The sequence below is a fragment of the Dendropsophus ebraccatus genome, chromosome 11 (genome assembly GCF_027789765.1).
Source record: "Dendropsophus ebraccatus isolate aDenEbr1 chromosome 11, aDenEbr1.pat, whole genome shotgun sequence".
Taxonomy (NCBI): domain Eukaryota; kingdom Metazoa; phylum Chordata; class Amphibia; order Anura; family Hylidae; genus Dendropsophus; species Dendropsophus ebraccatus.
In genome coordinates, this window is record NC_091464.1 from 48,963,331 (window position 1) to 48,983,842 (window position 20,512).

A 20,512-nucleotide genomic window follows, 5' to 3' on the forward strand; every position below is an offset into this window, starting at 1 on the left:
AGTAGTCTTCTCTCTACCCTCAAGGGAGGAGGTTGGGTAGTCTTCCCTCTACCTTCAAGAGGGAAGGGTGTGTGCTCTGCTGCTCTTGTGGTACAAGGCCGCAACTCCGCGGTACCAGCTCCAGTGCTACCCAGAAGTACTCCAGTCCAGTCGGCACCTTCCTCATTTTCAAGATTCTCCAAGATTCTCATCTTCAGCAAAGATCTGGGTGTCGTTCTTCAGTCATTACTCTTCTCATCATCTATTCTCATCAACAGCAAGTATTCAGTTCAATCCATTCCGCCCAGTATCATATCTCTGGCACTACTACTCCCATCATTCAGTCTTCTCAGTTCAAGTAACGCTACCATCACAGCCTATTGCAGCATCACCCATTCCTCAGTTATATTCAAGTCTGCCTCAATCCTGGTTGCATCCAGAGAGACTGTAGCTATTGGTTACCTCCGTTATAATAAACGCACAACTACCGTTGTTTCTGAACCCTGGCATTGGTCTAGTTATTGGTGCCTTGACTAGGGACAACAAAGAATTGCTCGGGCCCCGCATGGTCAGGATCCAGTGGGTTAGTTAGCTCCCCTCATGCCAATACCGTGACCTAACATCTGGCAACTGGCTACCCGGGTCCTACCCAATACTACCACCTACTTCTACCCTCAGCGGGAGGCCCCAGTGCATGTTTACATTAGCCGTCTCAGAAGGGAGGGAGGAGGGGGGGGAGACAGAGAGAAAAGCTCACACAGTATTTTGTGTCTTCAGCAGAAAGCAGCAGCTCAGAACTGGGGGAAGGAGACTAAATAGATAATAACAAGTATGGAAGAAATTGTCAGTCTCACCATAAGCAGCAACATATGAAAAGTTATGTTAGAGCGGAATACCCCTTTAAGAAAACTCCTTTATTCATATAAAATAAAAACTGCCTAAATATTATAAAATTAGCACAGGAAATAGGCACTGAATGGGTGCCAACTGAGCACCTTACAAAAAACTCACACAATGAGACACAACAACAGCAGGAAAAAGATTCAAAACAGTAATTATGGTTAATTTATTCTACATAGCTAACAATATCTCAAGGAGCTTGTAAGTATAGGTTAATGCTTAGCCTGAAACACAGAAGCCTGCTTCATGTCAAATGTCAAAACCATACAGAACAAGAGTCTGCAATCCACTGTAACCTATGTGACATGCACTACACACTAGAGAATTGCTCGACTCTATGAGGACAGAAAGGACAAGCAATACATCTGGCTTGGAAATGAGTACTTACAACTCTTGTACATGTATAAACTTATCATTCACTATATTAAGTTACAGTCTGCAATACTGCTAAACACTTTGGAGAAACTATATATGTTGTGTGTAGTCAGAGGTATGAGGGAAGCCTTGATTTACCTTTCAGACAAAATGTGGAGGAGGCAGACAAGCTCAGGTTGCATGCATACAGTTAGGGTTCTTTCCTGTGCATAACACTAATCCCCACTCCCCATTTCCTGTCTTCTGTCTTGGTCTCTCTTTTGCTGAAGATGGAATTTCCTTAAAGAGCCAGTCAGACGAATCTAACCTTCTTATAGGCCCCTATTGCTTAGGAGACGCTGAGGATGAAGGTAAGTCTCTTTGCTTTATCCTCTGCCCATTCCTGTGCAGTTTTAATGTTGTAATGTAATGTCTTTTTTTTTTGCAGAATCACCGCCACTCTAGTCGGTAGGCTATGTCTGGTACTACAGGTGTTCACTATCTAGTGTTAACATATTAAAAAGATTCTCACCTACAGTATTAATAGATTTTTTCAGGGAAATGATGCTGCTTAGAGACCTGTATTCATATCAAGTTACCAACCCAATCAGCAATATCCTAACAAGATAAATAGTGGATATGCGGAAAAGCAAAGTAAGCATTGCAAGCAGCAGTAGTAGAGTTTCAGCAAATAAAGTTTTGGGGGTTTTTTTTACGTTAAAAGTTTTGGGGGGTTTTTTTACGTTAAAAGATATGTGATTTTCCAATATACCAATTCCTGGTAGTTTTTAAGATTTCTGCTTGCTGTCACTCAGTAAAAACGTTATTGTTTACTTCCAGCAGAATAGAGGTATCAGAGCAGAGTCTTTTAAAAGGCAAATGTGTGTGATCACATGACCAGGACAAATTTGTATGCACTGGAAGTCAACATAGTTCCTATTGAAGGTCACTAAGCAGAGATCTTGAAAAATAAGGAATTGATACAGAAAGTATATTGGAAAATTGTATAACTGTTAATTATATAAAGAATACGCTTCAAGTGCTGAAACTGTATAACCCCTTTAAGCTCCGATTCCACATCCATTACCCGAAGTATAAGAAAGATATAGGATGCTCACAATTTCCTCAGTGACACTTTTTAATGTCAGATGATATTTAGAATATAGCATTCTAAAAAATGTAACATGAAAAAACAGTGAACTCCCCAGATTGCATACGATTCAATATTAGAAGGGTTTATAACTATAAACAGGAACAGCCCTATAAACACTGCAGGCTGCAAGTATATACAGTCAGGACTATGATGTTATGTGTACACCACGCAGTTTGTAAATGTCAGACTTCCGCTGCTTACGATAGGTAACTGTTGTGTTTTTGTTACAGGGACATCGGAATGATTTAAGTGAATTCACTCTTATAAGGAATAATAAGGTAACTATGGCTACGCTAAAGTGGCATTCACTACATGGGATTAAGACCTGTCGTTTTATCAACAATGACTATCAGGCAGCTCTGTGCACAATAGTAATGTTTCTAAAATTATTTTAAATTTGGCGCGTAAACACCTCGATGAAGAGCCCATTGTCCTTGCCCCTCTGCTCCTTGTCACTTTGCATTAGGATATAATAACTAACACTCCCCAGTTGTCCACATATCTACAAAAATAGGGGAAACTCTCAGCAGAGAAGGCAAAACCAGGAGTTTGTCTAACAAGAGAGTCATCCACTGCCTGCTCCATCTGGAGGAACAGCATCCTCCAGCGTTGATCTCCGCTAATAGAAATCAACTTGTTGGCTCTCTTCCTGGAAGAGAGAGGAGATTAATGGGGATACTCTGGCTGACACTGTAGGAGACACTCAGGCTAGCATTATGCATGGGGCAGTCGAGCACTGTTACTGGGGAACAACTGTATATGTTATTTGGCTACCACTGTTACAGGTGCTAATATTAAAGATTTAGCAGTAAAAAAAGGGCATTCCTGACATGTATGTTTTATAAATTTTATGAACTGCAATTCCTGCACAGCCACAGGCCATAAGGGGCGCTGTTTAGCAAAAAATTATTAGCACTGTTACCCAGTCAGTGTAAGTCCCAGTGGTCAAACAACCACCGATCAGTAAGTGATGTCAAATTGTAGTGATATGCCATCATGATGGAAAAATTCAATCCATCGTTTTTTAACCTTTTCAATAAACCATAAAGCAAAACACCATTTGCTTAAAGACATACTACCTGACTATGTATGGATATGCTTTTAACAGGTCAACAGAGTTGAAGCCAGAAATTGGTATGGAGTAACCTGTCCAACTCCACTGCATTTTCTGCAGACGGATGAGTCAATAGAAGGGACTAAATTGTTCCAGGAGGCATGAAATTCAGTTATAAGCCACGCTCCATTTAGCATCAGAGGATAATCAGGTACCTGACGTGCTCAGAGGATACAAAGGAGCAACCATTGCAAGGGGTGATTTTCCTTCCATAAATCATAAGAACATTGCTATGGTATTAACACTGCTCGAAATATCCCTGTAGGAACAATGCATTTACAAGAAGTGCTAGCATCACTGTCAAAGTAAGGCAGCCTCCGGGGACTGGAAGAACAGGCCATGCATCAGATGCTTCCTCCACATCCTATTTCTTCTACACAGCTGGCCGATAAAGCACTGGAAGGGTTAAGCACTAAGATAATTGAACTATCATCCTGACTCAGAAGTCTCCTCACATCATGGTGTCCTTCTAGTATGAATTGCTCTCTGCAAGTCACCAAGAACATATACATCAATTATGTGTACGGTGCTGAATGGCTTGTTATAGAAGCAGGCTTAAGTACAACTGAAGGCTAATACACAGGTAACCTATGGCAGGCAGTCTGCCCACTAGGAGTGATGCCAGGCCGCCTTCCGAACACAGCTTAATTTAATGAGCTGTCTGGTGCCCATTGTGTGCTCTACAAATAAATCCAACTCCTAGCTGCTGGCACCACCCTTATTGGAGCAGTGAGAAGCTGTTACCTTCATTCATTTTCCTACAGCTAAAATGACGGCTTTTGGTTTTCCTATAATCATTATTTATCATCTATCTACAAGATTTGCCCTACTGCTGGGACCCCCCAATCACTAGAATGAGCAACTTGTGTCCCCCAGTGCTCCTCACCCCATAACTGTAGTAAGAAGAGGTTTGAATAGAATGGCATTCAAGAATGTGACCTGGTACTGCCGTCAGTGTCTATGGGGCTGAGGATATGTGTGTCTATTTCCATCACAATTGGCTAACAGTCTTCTTTGGCTGGTCTCCCTGAGATCAGTGATCTGGTTGCTGTGCTGGTCTACTAGGTATTGCTCCCACCTCGCCAGAATCCTGCTCCACCCTCCGCCCTGAAACAGCTGCCTGTGGATGGATACCTGGCTTTGGTATTTCTCTGGTCATATATTAGACTCGTAATATGGTGGTTTTGGTGGTCTCCGTACAGGAGCCATTCCTTTCTAGGCCCTTCCCGTGAGGGATATCTGGCTAGTCCCTTGTTTTGAGACTTGTAACTGAGGGTCCGCAGGCCTTTTTTGCATTTCCATCACAATGTTAGTTTTAGTGGTGATGGCCTATATGGAGGCTTTCATGGTTTTCATATGGTTTTTACCAGATTTAATTTAGAAACTGCTGAATGAAATTTGTACAATTTTCACAATCTGTCAGCAGAAATCAATACATGTGACCGTTTTCTGAAGCCTGTACTATATCTACCTGCTGAGCTAATACAGGAAACTGGGATTGTCCTTTAAATTGAATGTTGTTATTAGAATGCCCCTACAGCAAAAATGGCCTAATTCCACTCCAGACATTACAGGTGTCTCGTTGGGATAAGCCCATCTATCTGTGCTCTCTGCAAGCAGCTTATCAGCAGGCACATGGTGAGTACTGTCATATAGTGCCTATGTACCTGAGCATATCAAAGATATACTTCCATAACTGCCATAGCAGCCATAGCCCATCAATAGTGTAACTACCACAGTGGCAGCCTGGATTTTTTTTCCTGATATCCCAGACAGGCGATACTGTTAATAGAATCCACATCCATAGGATGCAGTTACAGTTGCAAATTATTAAGTTCTTACGTAGAGACACAGTAGCGGCACTCTCCCATAGGTAAAATTGCTTTATTTCTTAGGCAAAAACATAGGACAGACAGTGCGATCCACAGGGAAAGCTACGAATCGTTTCGCGCTACACGCGCATCAACAGGCTCATCAATGATGAGCCTGTTGATGCGCGTGTAGCGCGAAACGATTCGTAGCTTTCCCTGTGGATCGCACTGTCTGTCCTATGTTTTTGCCTAAGAAATAAAGCAATTTTACCTATGGGAGAGTGCCGCTACTGTGTCTCTACGTAAGAACTTACCTACTATGTCTTTGGCAGAGCACCACCCGATGGTATAACAGCGGTTCCAGCTTCAGCACTCAGCCCGAGCTTGCTTTATATGTTGACCGGTGTGCCAGCCATTACTTCTTTGTTGGCGTGGACAGTTGCAAATTATGGTTTAATAAAGTGTGACTGGCTCCGTGTCTCACTATTTACTCCCACAGGTCACAGAATATGCTGGCATGGTCAGCAGTCAGTACAGGTGATGCAGTGACATTAATACATAGTGCCCACACAGCAGGGCCCCTGACATCCTTGGGGTCTTGTAGGCCGCAGGACAGCAGGGGCAGAACCCCAGGAAGCCCAGAATAAACTTACTCTAAGAACTAAATTAGTTGAGCATATGTTTTTCCCTATCATGGATACAAAGAGAACACTGTTACTAATGGGGGCTAAAAGGGACACTGTTACTAAACAGAGGAACAAAGGGAGCATTATAATAAAGTGGGGGCACAATGGGGGTCACAAATAAAGAATTATTATTAAGTAGAGGCCCAAATGGAGAACTATATTGGAGATGGGTAAAAATGTAGCACTACTACTGTTTTTCAACTCAAAATAGGCTCGATTGCTGAGTGGGTGGACAATAAGAAAACACTGCTTGGGGGGCAAAACTATTACTGACTAGGCATTTAAAGAGAGCAATGGGACAAAGAGGACATTGTCAATGTGTGGGCCACATGGGGTGCAAAAAGGATTACATTATTGTATAATTGCACTATAACCATGGTAGGGGGTAGGGGGGCATTATTACATTGTGGTGCACTATAAATGGTGTTTTATGAGATAAAACCGGGGGGGGGGGGAGATGTTGCAGAAAATATAAGGAGCCAACATAAGTTGTAGCTATCAGGCTATGCTTTCAGCCAAAAAAGGGTAATTTTACCTTTCATGCTGTCCCTGGTTCAGAGATGATACTAGTGACAGCTTTCTCTTAGGAAACTTCTATTTTCCATACCTTGCTACATTTTGCTCCACTTTAAACAAGTGACAATTACTGCCTTTACAATAACACACTGAAACAAGCCGAAAGAGGTAAAAATAAAAACAAATGCTATTTTCTTTTATATTTACTTTAATTATGGTCCGTGGTTTGCTCTTCCATTGCTGCACGGTGAAAGAGTCTTTCACACAGTGCAGACCTCACCCATCACTAACAGAAAGGAAATCCAGTGTCTTCCTCTGGGAGGGTACTACATCTATATCTGGACTTTCACATAAACATCAAGGATGTGCGCTAAGAAGGGCAACCCGTTTGTTTTGGCTGCAAATGATTCCTGTACAAATGTTTTCATTCATGAACCAAAATAAATGCAGATGAAACTGCATCCACTACCCATAGAGGTACCTAGAAATCTACACTGTGCCATTGCGAGAACTTTAATTTTCTCAGGTGCAGAACATTAGGAAACTGTATAAATATCAAATCCTTGTCATGGTCTTGTTATCAGAATGACTTAATTTATCGGTTCTGACATTAAAGCTGCAGAATAGCTGGAAGGGAGGGGGCTTCACTTTATCAGCAGACTACAAGCAATGTATTTGTCAGTGGCCGGCTGGCACATGCTGTCACTACAGCTATGAGCCCATTATACCAGCCCGCATGCACCTTTCATTGAAAAAAAAAAATACACCTGTAGTCTGCTGATGCCTCTTATCCATGCTTCTTAGGGTGCCTGTACATGCGCAGGTTTTGCTCAGATTTGTTTTAGTATTTTCTACCGCAATAGATAAAACAAGAAGGTTAAACAAACCAGCTCCAGAAACAAACAAGAATAAAAATCATAATTTTATTACTGCTCAGTTACAATCCAAATGCAATAAAAAAATGGCAGGAGAAACACTTTAAAGTGACACATTTTGTACTTCAAGTCTTTTGTCAGCTGGACTTTTTCCCTTAAGGGTCTGTTCACACAGAGTAAAATAGTTGGAATTCAGCATCAGAGCTCCCCGCTGCGGAATCCTGTTTGCCGTCTGTGTCAATAGGAGGGCTTGCGCACCTCTGCTTCCGCGGATCTCTGCTTAAGAAATTGACATGTCAATTGTTTGAGCAGAGAGCTGCTGAAGTGGAGGTGCGCAAGCCCTCCCATTGAAACAGATAGGATTCCGTGGCAGAGAGCTCCGCCACAGAATTCCAAGGATTGTGAACTGCCCCTAAGGGTTTATCTATCTTAGGGCTCATGCACAATGAGCAATAGACGAGTTGAAGAGGAAAGATTGCTGCTTAAAATTTCCTCTTCTATTCTGCTCTGGCAGAATAGGAGCTGAATTTGAGCGGAATGTCAGCAGAATGCAAGCAGAATTTTAAGCAGAATTCAAGCCCCACTGACTTCTATAGGATTCCTCTAGCAGAATCTTCCCAAAGAAGTGACATGTCACTTCTTTGGGCAGAAAATTCTGCTTAGAAATTCTGCAGTGTGAACAAGAGAGAAGAAATTCCATTACACACAATGGGACATTGCTCTGTTCATATTTTACGGGAGGAATTTCAAGCTTTCAAGTTGAAAGAGCGGATTCCTCTTCAATTCCTCACCTTTTGCTCAGTGTGCATGAGCCCTTAGACTCTACACATGTCTGAAGACTGGCACCAGTTTGGTCTATGCATTGGAATTTACAGGATCTATGGGCTTACTAGCATGTGTGTATGCAGTGGGTAAGCTGACTTTATGTTCTTTGCTGCTTAACTTTTCAGATTCTACTCCAGATTTTGGCTTCAAAAGCTGCATTATAAAAACCTGACCGAAACCTACATGTCCCATCAATTAAATGCAGCGTCTTTAAAATAAAGAATCCATCAAAAACCTTCCATAGAAAAGTACTGAGCATCAAACTATGGCCTACTTATAACGGGTTGCTTCTGATGTTGCATCTTATTCACAGTTCAATAAAAACCTTGCTGCAATTCTCCTATTCATCTCATGACATCTGCAACATTCATTCCATAGGATTTGGGAAAAATTATATGTTCAAGTGAAAATGACATGTTCTGGGAATACTTTGAAATGTGTGAATGGGAGGTCCAGCATAGCAATTCCCTAGCAAGGCACAACTGGCTGCTATGGCAAAATAACAATATCTACAAATTCATCTAATTTCACCCAACAATTTGCAATTGGCAAGACAAAACAAATGTAAGCCAGGACTAACTAAGCAGCTGGAAAAACTCCTTTGGGTCAATAGCTGCCTAAAGTCACTGAGTTTATTAAATCTCTATATAGCTTCACTCTGAATAATATAGTAGTGCCATAAACGTATGTAACTATAGCCGGGGTGGGGAACCTTGGCTCTGTAGCTGTTGCAACACTACAACTCCCATCATGCCTGGACAGCCAAAGGAGAGCCAAAGTTCCCTACACCTGAACTATAGGTAATGCCAAAGCAGATGCCTTGCGCATATGAGGACCCAAAGGTCTCTATTACATCAGACGACAACTGTCTTATCAATGACACAAGGTAGGTGAAAGGCACTGTTACAAATTTAGCATTGGGAAAAGGCGCTTTAAATAGGCACTGAAGTTTTGGCGTGTTGTAGAGATGGTCAGTTTGGGTCTGAGTCACAAGCACAGGTAGAGTATGGCCAGGGAAGGATGGGGTGGACACAGTGAACCCCGAACTTGTCCCTGCCCACTGTCCCTGCCTTCTTGCAACTTGGCCACAGTCCCTAATTTGAGATAACTTGATACACAAAACAAGGACAAGATGAACAAACACAAGAATAGTTAAACAGGCCGAGCAACGAGCAAACGAGTTTCAAAATGAAAGATCCAAAGAGTGAGGTCAAAGGTACAATGTATCAATGTCAGATAAACGGGTATAGCAGAGAGCAAAGACACAAGGGATACAGCAGCATGCTTTATAAGAAAGGACAACAGGGCAGTACTATATAGGAGGTCAGAGACCCAGTCAAGGACGTAACTGGACCAAGTACACACATATACAAACAGACAGACACAGCAAAGTGTGACTGGAAAGACCAGATGTCAATGGCCTAAGCAAAACAGAGTTTAACTGTTAAGTGGCTAGAGGGAGCTAGCAGGAAAGAGATGGGTGTGGTAGGAAATCAATCACCTGAGCTGAAGGAGTAAAGCAGTGTTCAAACAGTGTTCAGACAAGTGCAAATAAAACATAGAATTCAAATCTAAAACAAGGCTAAGATTGCAGTCTCGGCTGTATACTACGAGCCAAGGACCACGCCGAGGTCCGAACAGGCACGAACGCAACAGTCTGGGTGTTCAGAGCCCCAACTTAGTTATCATGACCGAGACTAATGTAAGACCCCTTTACAAGTCTGTGTTCAGGAGGCCTTCAGAGGCTTAAGAAAACCATCAGGATTTCCTGACAGTATTCAGTGTTCTCACTCAGTAAACCGTCAGGAGTGCCTTCAGGGTTTCCTCATCAGGGAAAAAAAATCTATTGTAGCAACCGGAATTCCAGATGCTCTTCTGGGTGTGAATCAGGGTCAAGTTCTCTAATTTCCTGATCTATTTTTCGGAACGGACACCCTTCAGGAAAAATCCTGAAGGTTGTCCATGACTAATGTAATCCTATGGTTCCGGAAATCCTGATTTTCCTGACGTGTGAAGGGGGCTTTGGAACCTTTCTGTGTCGTGTGCACAGTGCAGAGTACTCAGCTGCCCGATTCTTCCTGCTCATTCTAGTGATCAAAGTCTGAACACCCAGACCTCACCCCAACCCCAGAAGTTATAACTGTTCACATTTCTCTAGGATAGTGACAGGTACGCTATCATTTAAATGTCTGTTGTTATATAGAGTCTTGGCACCTTGCATCTATGCCAAGCTGTTATATCAACTGATAAAATGCTGGCAAGTCATTCCAGAATGCTAGAAGCGTAATGGCCATACAGATTATGAGTCATTAGAAAATAATTCTGTACGCTTAGTGAAGCGAGGAGACTTTTTAATAAGTACTCTGTGTTGGATTATATCATTGAAGAAACCCCTAGAGAGAGAGATTGTCTTCTGCTACTTCTATTATTTCTGTCTAGAGCCTGACTGACCCTCGGAGTCATGCTGAGTCGTGATGACTATTTGATGTTAAGATCTACATTTATCTTGCTCTATCGGTCTATTTTACTGTTGTGTTAATTTTGCTAGTCTTTTCTTTTTGCATCACATTTCCATTTACTTGCTCAAAGAACATTAGGGGTGTTAATAAAAAATAATTCTATATATAAATCTGTACACAATCCTGTTACAATGTTTTATAAGCACCTCTCTCATATACTGATATATATATATATATATATATATATATATATATATATATATTTATATATACATTTATTTATATTTATTTATTTATTTTCTCTTCCAGTAATGCAAATGTTCTATTCAGTATTATTAAAAAAGATCAGACATGTCCGTATACAGATAGTGAGATCCAGAGGCACTTTCAACTGGAAATAATGGCATGTGAATGTACATCCCTCATTCTTGTCCTTAGGGGTAAATGCAATCTTAAATGACTGGTTAATGTAAGCACATTTAGTCTTGATAAGCCAAAGTGACACAACACTCTTACAAGAAGATAGATTTAGCCTTATAATAAGACTGTGCTTTCTTCTCAAAGACTAGTACAAGGAAACCAAATCTAATGTAAAGTATGCCTGCACCTTTAGTTCATTTTTTGTTGTGTGTGTACATGAGAAGCAGTATTATATCTGGCCCATTATATGCCTTCTATATTTAATTTTAACCAGTTTTTCTCTTATGTGGGCTCCCTCTCATTTTCAGTTGTATCTGAGCTAGTGGGTAGAGACTAGCTGCTATAATATCGCTGCTAGCTGCTATAATGTCTCTTATACACAGTCAACCCTGAGAAGCAGCAGAAGCATAGAAGACATTATAGAGCAGTACTGAGCTGTGTAAGCTGTGGATTGTACTAGTTGCTTGAGCCTCTCCCTGTGTCTCTGTATTTCTACAGCCACCCAAAAAAGCAACAAACAAATTTCTAAACCTGATCTCAAATCCACCATGTCAAACCTGCTAACATTGCTTGCAGCAAGCAAAAGGTCTAATTCTTTTTTAATAAAAGTACTTTTAAGATGTTGGAATAAAGTTTTGCTGTTTTGATGCTATTTCTTTCCATAAATAGGTAAATAGTTTGGTTTGACATGGTATGAGTCGTAGTTGTGTGATGCATTACAATGGTGCGTCTTAGAGGTTAGTCATCAGGTAATCCCCATGTCGCCTAGACCGAAGAGTCTATATTGTTTGCCAGATACTGCAGGTACAGTCACCTCCCCAGGACATGACTTCCAAGAAGTGATAGTACCATATTGACAGCGGCATAATGAAGAACGTCTCTGCCCTACATCCTGCAATACATTTCGGTAACAAGAGCTGATAGTATTAATGAGTGGTGACATCTAATTAAATGTTTCAGTGTTTTGTAGCAGGTGGAGGGAAATTTATATCATCCACCTCTAAGAAGAGGCACTCGACTTCTCATGTATCATTTCCTGAGCTTCTTACAAAATGCTGGGGAGGGACCGTATATCACTAATTGTTACACTAATTGCTGTGTGAGGATTTAGTCAATTTATGGCTGAATTAACCGAATCCACAAATTACCAGTGGAGGTGAAACACTCAGCAGCAACAATTTCAAGCTTATATTGCTTCCTTATATTTGGATGGTTTACAATATATTTTTTTTCCTTGTTTCTCCTCGAGGGAATTTTTTTCTATGGTCATTTTACAATTGCTTTTGTCAGACTGTCAAGGCGTTCCATCAAACCCAATGTGACAAGCTCCGTGCTCAGCTGACATCAGTGGTCACAGCCATTCCTGCAGGGTCACTACAGGCCTCAGTGCTCTCTGAGCATTTTTCATGGAAAGAAGTTTGATATTAAATGTACTATTTATGTCTATAGTTTTCTCAGATATTGAAAATACTCTTACAAAGAACAGGTATATATTAGAGAGTGTGTCGGCCTTGCATTCCTCAGCCCCGGCTCAATGCACAAGCGCTGAACTCAATTCATCTACAATCTTCTCTCTCATTAACCAAATGGAAATGGTAATTTACAGAGCTACTTAGTGTTAGAGCTTTTAAGGTCACAAATATCCGGTATATGTAGCATTCTGAAAGCCAACAGTGGAGTCTGACCCATTATCCTGATCAAAACTACCAGTAAATATTCAACTGTCGATACTCCAGAGCTCGGTCTCTCTTTTATATATAATGAGCTATTTTTTAAAGAAAAAAAAATACCTAAAGTGCTATACTCATAAATTCAGAGATTTGTCTCATTTGCTTCAGTGAAGTGAAACTGTGCCAGAATCAGCAAGACCCAAGATCTGGCAAGCTCTGTCTGGCAGGCTGTTAAGTCCTTAATATCCGGGAAATGCTTGGGTCCGGTAAAAGATCATTTCGAAGACAGAGTTATTGGCACAGTGGTTGGAGAAGCTTGTCAGGAATCGGCAAACGTAAGTATAGGGTAGGTGGTATATATATATATATATATATATATATATATATATATATATATATATATATATATACCTATATTATCTGTTTGACATTTCCTCAATACATTATATTCAGAAATGGATGACAGTGTCCTGGCTCTCTCAACTGACATTTCTGATTATATGACTGTTACACCCATCAACAGCTAAACCAGTGTTAATGGTGCAGAATATAGTGCATTTTATTCCCAGCCTTTGACCAGTACTGGGCTCAAAGAATAATAATAAAAAAAACATCCTTTGCACCATGCCAGCAGCCAATGTCTTAGGCCTTTTAGTGATTTTATCACACATCCATAATTTGCTAGGGAATGCCTAGCATGGATGATATGACCTTACGGGCTTACCTAGCAAGGCTTGGAAGAGGACAGTGAGTGGACCAGTTGTGTGAGTCACCACTGGGTTATGCTGAAGTGTCTAAGCTATGGAGATCGACAGTTTGCAGAGCTTGGTGTGGATAAGGTAAATGAGTGAGTGTATTATCAGCCTGTTCTAAGTTTAGTTTGAAATGACAAAGATGGGTTGTTGGGAACTAAGCACAAGTCTGATAGAAATGGTTGGCTGGAACCTACATAAGAGCCTTGAGTTTACTTAGGTTACCCTTCAAAGGGATGTTCCCACCTCAACTAATATAGTTTATCTCGTAGGGCTCGTCAATTTAGATATTTTTGTACATACATTCATTTAGCAAACTTGCCTCTTTCTTCAGATATGCCGCTTTTTTCCTCCCATTGCTGACAGCTCATTGTCACAGTTATTAACCAACGCTCCACTCTAAAAGCAGTGGTCTGGTATATATACATATATATATATATATATATATATATATAGTAAATATGTCTACATGAATTATACAACAAGGAGACGGAAAAAAGGGAATATCAGAAGGATGCAAATTTACTTAATGAAAGTGTTTTCAAACAAATTTTACTTGATGAGCCCTAGAAGTATAACTATGTTTTTTGACATGGGAAAAGTATCACTGGTGCATCACAGGTCAGTTGTTGCACTTTGGCTTCTGGTGAGGTAGTGTTTACTCTCAAGTGTTATTTGTAACTGTTAGCTTTTCTTATAGAAACTTCCACAAGGTTCATGTTTTAGCGCCTCTTAGTGTGTAGCAACCAGCAAGACTTGTACCCCTCATGTGGGCCAAAAATGTCAGGTTTATTGTGGAAATTCTCAAACGAGAAAAACAATAAAGAAATCACTATTATTATATCTCTTTGTGTTCATGTCCTCATTTGAGCAGGTCCTTACACTTTGTGGCAATTTAAACATATTTTAGCATCATACCTGCCAATAGATACATTTTCTGTGAGACTTTACCTATAAAATTGGTAACTTCTATGGACAGACATCTCTCTTTACCTCCTATACCAGCATCTTCCCCCCTTGTCAAACATTCTTATCCTGTTTGTTCATCAAACTAAAAATATGTGTAGCAACACATCCAACCTCTTCTGTTAAAACAAAAGCTAAAATAGAGATAAGCAAATGTTGTGAAATAAAGGTGTTGGCTGTAACATACCTTCACCGTACGCCAAGATGTATGTTTATGTTACAAGTATGACTACTGATCACGCTAAACATGGATACAGTCCAATTGTGAACAAGGTACGAGAAGCAATGCTAGGAATATATACTTCTATTAACAAAAGCAATCTTCCATAGTAGTACATTTAGTAGTACATTTACATTACAATTCAGCTTGAGAGCTTTAATATGACTATGTATGAGGGATAAATACAGATATTCATGTTGAGGATGTTTTTTTTTTCCTTAGGCATCAGGCAGACTGTTACCTGCTGCTGTCTGCATGTATCCCGCGAGCGTACATAGCCGTCTTTCACACAAGCCGCTTGGAAGAAACAAGGTCACGATGGCGAGCAGACAGCTCATAACCAGGAGAGCACAACCTCCACAGCAGAGCACAGCACTGGTCTGGAATGACAAAGAAGACAGAGCTGTGATTTCATGACTAACATCAATGTAATGGGCATAGCCAACAGCAAGGAGGATGGGTTATATGTAATAAGGACATGTTAGGTAAGATGCATTTACTATGTCCAGTGCACTCCGCACCCCAGCGCCAGACTCATTCTCCAAATGTCCAAGATAGCTGTGACCTCTTCTCTACATGATAGCTTCTAGTATGTAAGGAACCTACACTCTGTATGATATAAAAAAGGAGATGGCAGAGTGGAACACGCTACTCCCATACTGCATCCTTGTTTGTAGCATTAGACATACAGGTCAATCAAGGGCGGACACAGACTGCATTGGGCCCGTGTCCCATAAGGATACCATGCTACTACATACCTGGCTGCCCCTTATCCCCACACACTACCCATCCTGGCTGCTTGCATCTAGGGCCCCCATATCACCTATGGGGGCCCGGGGCAGCAGAGGGGCCGCTAGGCTGAGTCCGAGCCTTGTGGGCCCCTCTGTTGGCCTGGGCCCCTGTGCAGCTGAACAGGCTGCACAAGTGATATGTCCGCCACTGAGGTCAATCATCTCTATGCCAGAGGGATACAAGGCTCTGTTCACACCTATTACATTTGATGGCAGGAATAGGACAGCATATGGACCTCAGTGACCTAGAGTACGGGGGAGATTTATCAAAGCTTGTGCAGAAAAACAATGGAGCAGTTGCCCATAGCAACCAATCAGCAACATTTTTAAAAAATTAAGGAACTAATCTTATTGGTTGCTATGGGCAACTGCTCCATTGTTCTGCACATGCACATTTATATATTTCCTCCTATGTTCTGCAGATCTGAAATTGTATATTTAATAAATGTGTATTTTATATTCCTATATTTAATACATATTTTTAAATTAATATATTTTCTGTCAAACATTCCAGGAGTTTTGCTTTACAGCTACAACTAAAATATAATAACAATAATAATAATAATTTTTATTTATATAGCGCCAACTGATTCCGCAGCACTTTACAATTCTGGGGGTACATACATAGACAAAAATCTGACATTACAGAGAGATACATATACAGTAATTATCCATGGAGGAGTGAGGGCCCTGCTCGCATGTATGAGCTTACAGACTATTAGGAGGGGGTGCATGGTCTGGCTATCTTTACAAATAAGGCAGTGCAGTTAAAGGTGGGTAAACCAGTCACCAACCAATGCCTGCCTGCTACAGGTCTAAGTGCTTGAATTCAACAGCACATATACTCAAGGCCGTATTTACCACTAGGCCCCTATTGTCCAGTGCCTAGGGCAGCACCTTTCAGGGGGGAAGCACTAGGGAGCAGGGGGAAGGGAACAACTTTTTCTTTGTTTTCATTTTTTTAGTCTCCCACCTGCCGTTTAGACTCGTCAGTAAATCTTGTGTCTGGGGAGGGGGGTATGGTGGTATTGGTCAGGTCTGGTGTGGTGGTGTTATCCAGTCACGGTATGGTGGTATTGGTCAGGTCTGGTATGGCGGTGTTATCCAGTCACAGTATGGCGTATTGGACAGGTTTGGTGTGGCAGTGTTATCCAGTCACAGTATGGCGGTATTGGGCAGGTTTGGTGTGGCAGTGTTATCCAGTCACAGTATGGCGGTATTGGGAAGGTTTGGTGTGGCGGTGTTATCCAGTCACAGTATGGTGGAATTGGTAAGGTTTGGTGTGGCGGTGTTATCCAGTCAAAGTATGGTGGTATTGGGAAGGTTTGGTGTGGTGGTGTTATCCAGTTAAAGTATGGCGGTATTGTTCAGGTCTGGTATGGCGGTGTTATCCAGTCACAGTATGGCGGTATTGGTCACGTCTGGTATGGCAGTGTTATCCAGTCACAGTATGGTGGTATTGGGAAGGTTTGGTGTGGCGGTGTTATCCAGTCACAGTATGGCGGTATTGGTCAGGTTTCAATGGTGGTGTTATCCAATCACAGTATGGTGGTATTGTTCAGGTCTGGTATGGCGGTGTTATCCAGTCACAGTATGGCGGTATTGGTCACGTCTGGAATGGCAGTGTTAAATGTGACACCTGGAGCTATTACCTACCAATCTACCAATCCTGTGATGAGAATTTGTTTAGACAATACGCAGACGCCTCTAATCATTGATTTAATGTGGAAATTTGTTTATGTTTTAAGCAGTTGAAAACCATGAAAAACGCAATTCAGACAATGTTTCTACATGTAGAGAAATGCATGTGGCCGAAACCAATCTCCCATTTCTTCCCCAGTAGTCATGTGCGGTTACCAGGATTAGTGGCCATACGCCTATTGGTTACCGCATGAGGGTCTGGTTTCGCCTACATGTCGATATGATGTTCAGAAACTAGAAAATCCTGATGCTAATTGGTGAGTGAAGATGGGGCGCCTTCAGGTTTAGTGCCTGAGGCAGCACCAGCTGTTAATACAGCCCTGCATATACTTCTTTTGTATCAATACAGTTCGTGGACACTTACCACACTACCACTTTAGCCTACATAAATGAACATTTACTAACAATCAAAAGCCTCATTTAGTGAAATCTGAAAATCAGGAGACAAACAGCAGACTGTGTCATGAAGTTAGAGCTGGTGCACACTTTTATGGCTGCATAGCACATATGCAAACACCCTTGCACATGTCTTTGCAGAGTGCTGCTCTATTCTTACTGTGTTTGCATCCATGTCAAAGTGTTACTGCATTTGTTTTATTTTATTTGGAGGTGCTCATCAGTCATTGTATGTATAGGAAAGTGACTGCCTCCATTTTGGTCACCCATTTGTCCAAGACTGATTTTAAATAATGCATAAGCATCGCTGGATCCTAAGTGAATATTTTGTAAGCTTAAGCCCAGAGAAGTGAGTTTTTCTAGTTCCATTTAATATAAGGCCACCTTAACCTGGTGAATAAGTACAAACAATATAATCTAAGGGTGACATTTATCAAAACGCGGCCAGGCATACGCCACGGAAAAGGGACAGATTTGCCCCTTTTCCATGGTGTATGACAGCCATTTCCCCTGCTCGCCTAATGGTTTGAGAAATGTCGCTTGATAAATGTCCCCCAAAGTGTGTGCTAAGACCCTCAAAGTTACATATAAAGTAGCTATAGCAGTAATGTGGTGTCCTGCCTTAGTGATTGGCTGAGCTGGCAGTTCCTGTGGAGTTGACCAATCACAGGAACCAGGAAGAAGTGGTGAGCAGTGAGACCTGTCAGACTGCAGCGCTGGGGTATTTAGGTAGGTGAGTATCCTTTCTCTTGTGTATTGTTGTGGTGAAGTATTATTTGCCATTGTATAGCATTATAATTTATGCAGCTTTGTAAGCTACTAGTAAACTGCATAAGCATGGCAGGGCCTATGAATGGCTTTGCTTGTTCCCCATGGTCCCATTTTTTATGAAACCTCCTTTGTTTACAGCACCACTGTCTCTTTTATAAGGGGTGAACCTGCTAACCCCACTACCAAAGCTACCCAAAAACCCATGCCCACAAACCCCAATAACCATGAACACAACATAGTTTGGCAGAAGTTTTGCAGTGACTGCAAGTTAAGGCACAAGTTGGGAGGCCCAACGCAAATCACGATCCCTCATCCAGGAAATCAACTAAGTCCATTCCTGAGGGCAGTCCGCCCAGACAGGTCCTTCCCCCTGACAGCAGCGCTGCCGTAAAGCAGAACTGTCCCTTCCAAGGGGCCCCTGGTCGGATCGCCATAACCCTGGATGAGGAATCGTGATTTCCGCCATACAACAATAGTCGCATAGGTATAGGAAAGAGAAAGAATTTCCACCAACAATATCACCCTACTGTTGATCCAGAGGAAGGCGAAAAACCCTCATGAGGCCAGTGCCAATTTGCCCCATTACGGGGAAAAAAGTCCTTCCCGACTCCAAAATGGCAATCAGAATAAATCCCTGGATCAACAATCTTTTACATAATACAATGACAATTGCATTAACATACAGCAAGACTAAAAGGGGTGGGTGGGAGGGATTCTGAAAATTGTGTCTCTTTGTCTCTGACCCAGTTACCTGCCCTTTATACCCATTGCTCACGCCCACCTCCTTTTCCTGACTCGCCATCTCCCTCCCCCAGGTATTTCCCTCCGCATACTAATCCCCCTTTGTTCTACAAAAAGATCTCCAGCTCGCCCACCCCCTCCCTTCATTTTCAGCAGCCATTACAGCCCAGCCTTTACTTGAGGGGCAATGTTCCTATACAATACTGGCCCTCACCTCCTCCACATGGAAAAACTCCCCACAAATGCATGGTCGGGGTCGCAGAGACCCCCCTTATGGCTCCTTGCCGGGAGACCCCCTTTATACCCCACATCGTCACACTTTTCAGCCATATAAAACCATAAAATCCTTTAGAAAAGTAAGCAAAAAAAAAAAAAAAGATAGAAAAGTATTTAAGAGGTCAAGCCAAGTATCGAAGAATTCCTCTGTGCACAAGCAATCTGGCCTTGATGCCTATTGAGAGACACTTCAGGAAAGAGCATATGAGACAATCGAGAAAAGTTTATAGCTAAATACTTATAATAACACAATGTTAGAACATCCTCACATATAATGTTCTATATATATATACCCCGAGCCTCCTGTATGCCTATAATATTCTATGACTTTATATAAATATAGATCAATCTGTTTTAGTGTATTTTAGAATAGCGAGGGTGCAAACATAGCACATGTGCAATCTTTGTGCAATATAAATAGAAGAAAAATAAAATATAAAGTACGAAAAAAAAACAACCCAGATTGTCTGTCTGCTCCCTGAACGATTTACAGCTGCTCCTTCCTTTCCATTTGATGTGAAAACCAGGGAACTGAAAATGTGATGATATCAGGATGATACCAAATTGCCTTCCTCATACAAGTTAGCCCGCAGGAAGCCTGGAAAATGACTTAACAACTTGACCTGCAGCATTCAGCGGTAGATAATCCGGACGGCACGGCACCAAATATCTCCTGCCTGGCGGGAATCAGGAGCTCCTATAGTCACAGGCAACTGACTGTAAATGGCATCTGTAACATCAACTGGTTGACTCCTATTCAGATTACTGACAGAATAATCGGAATGAGAATGTTAAAGGTGGAATTAAAAAGGATTACAGGCAGATTGGGGGAACAGTGAATGGTTTGGATCCATTAGCACATCCCTACAATGAGCCCCGAGTGTATTGTGGAGGATATCCAGGATGGAAATGAGAGGACAAATCCCTTAGTTTTATGTTAATCTCTTAATGTATTTCCTCAATTTATCACATCATGACAGGCATTGTGGTAGGTAAGGACTGCAGTTATTATAACCTAATTTTTTATATGAGTGAAATCCCAACATCAAAAGCTATTTCTTATTCACAGGATAGAGAATAACAAGCTGACTGGTCCTGCCCAAACAAGAAGGAAAGAACGCTCTTTTTTCTGGTTA

The 20,512-nt window shown here is 41.5% G+C and overlaps 1 protein-coding gene across 1 annotated transcript in view; it reads right to left on the minus strand.

Moving 5' to 3' along the window:
* LOC138767886 (LHFPL tetraspan subfamily member 7 protein-like) overlaps positions 1 to 20,512 on the minus strand; it is a 139,954-nt gene that overhangs the window by 70,621 nt on the left and 48,821 nt on the right. The window contains exon 2 of the mRNA XM_069945751.1: positions 14,942 to 15,080. Within this exon, the coding sequence (XP_069801852.1) occupies positions 14,942 to 15,080 (139 nt within the window). The remainder of the gene's footprint in view (positions 1 to 14,941; positions 15,081 to 20,512) is intronic.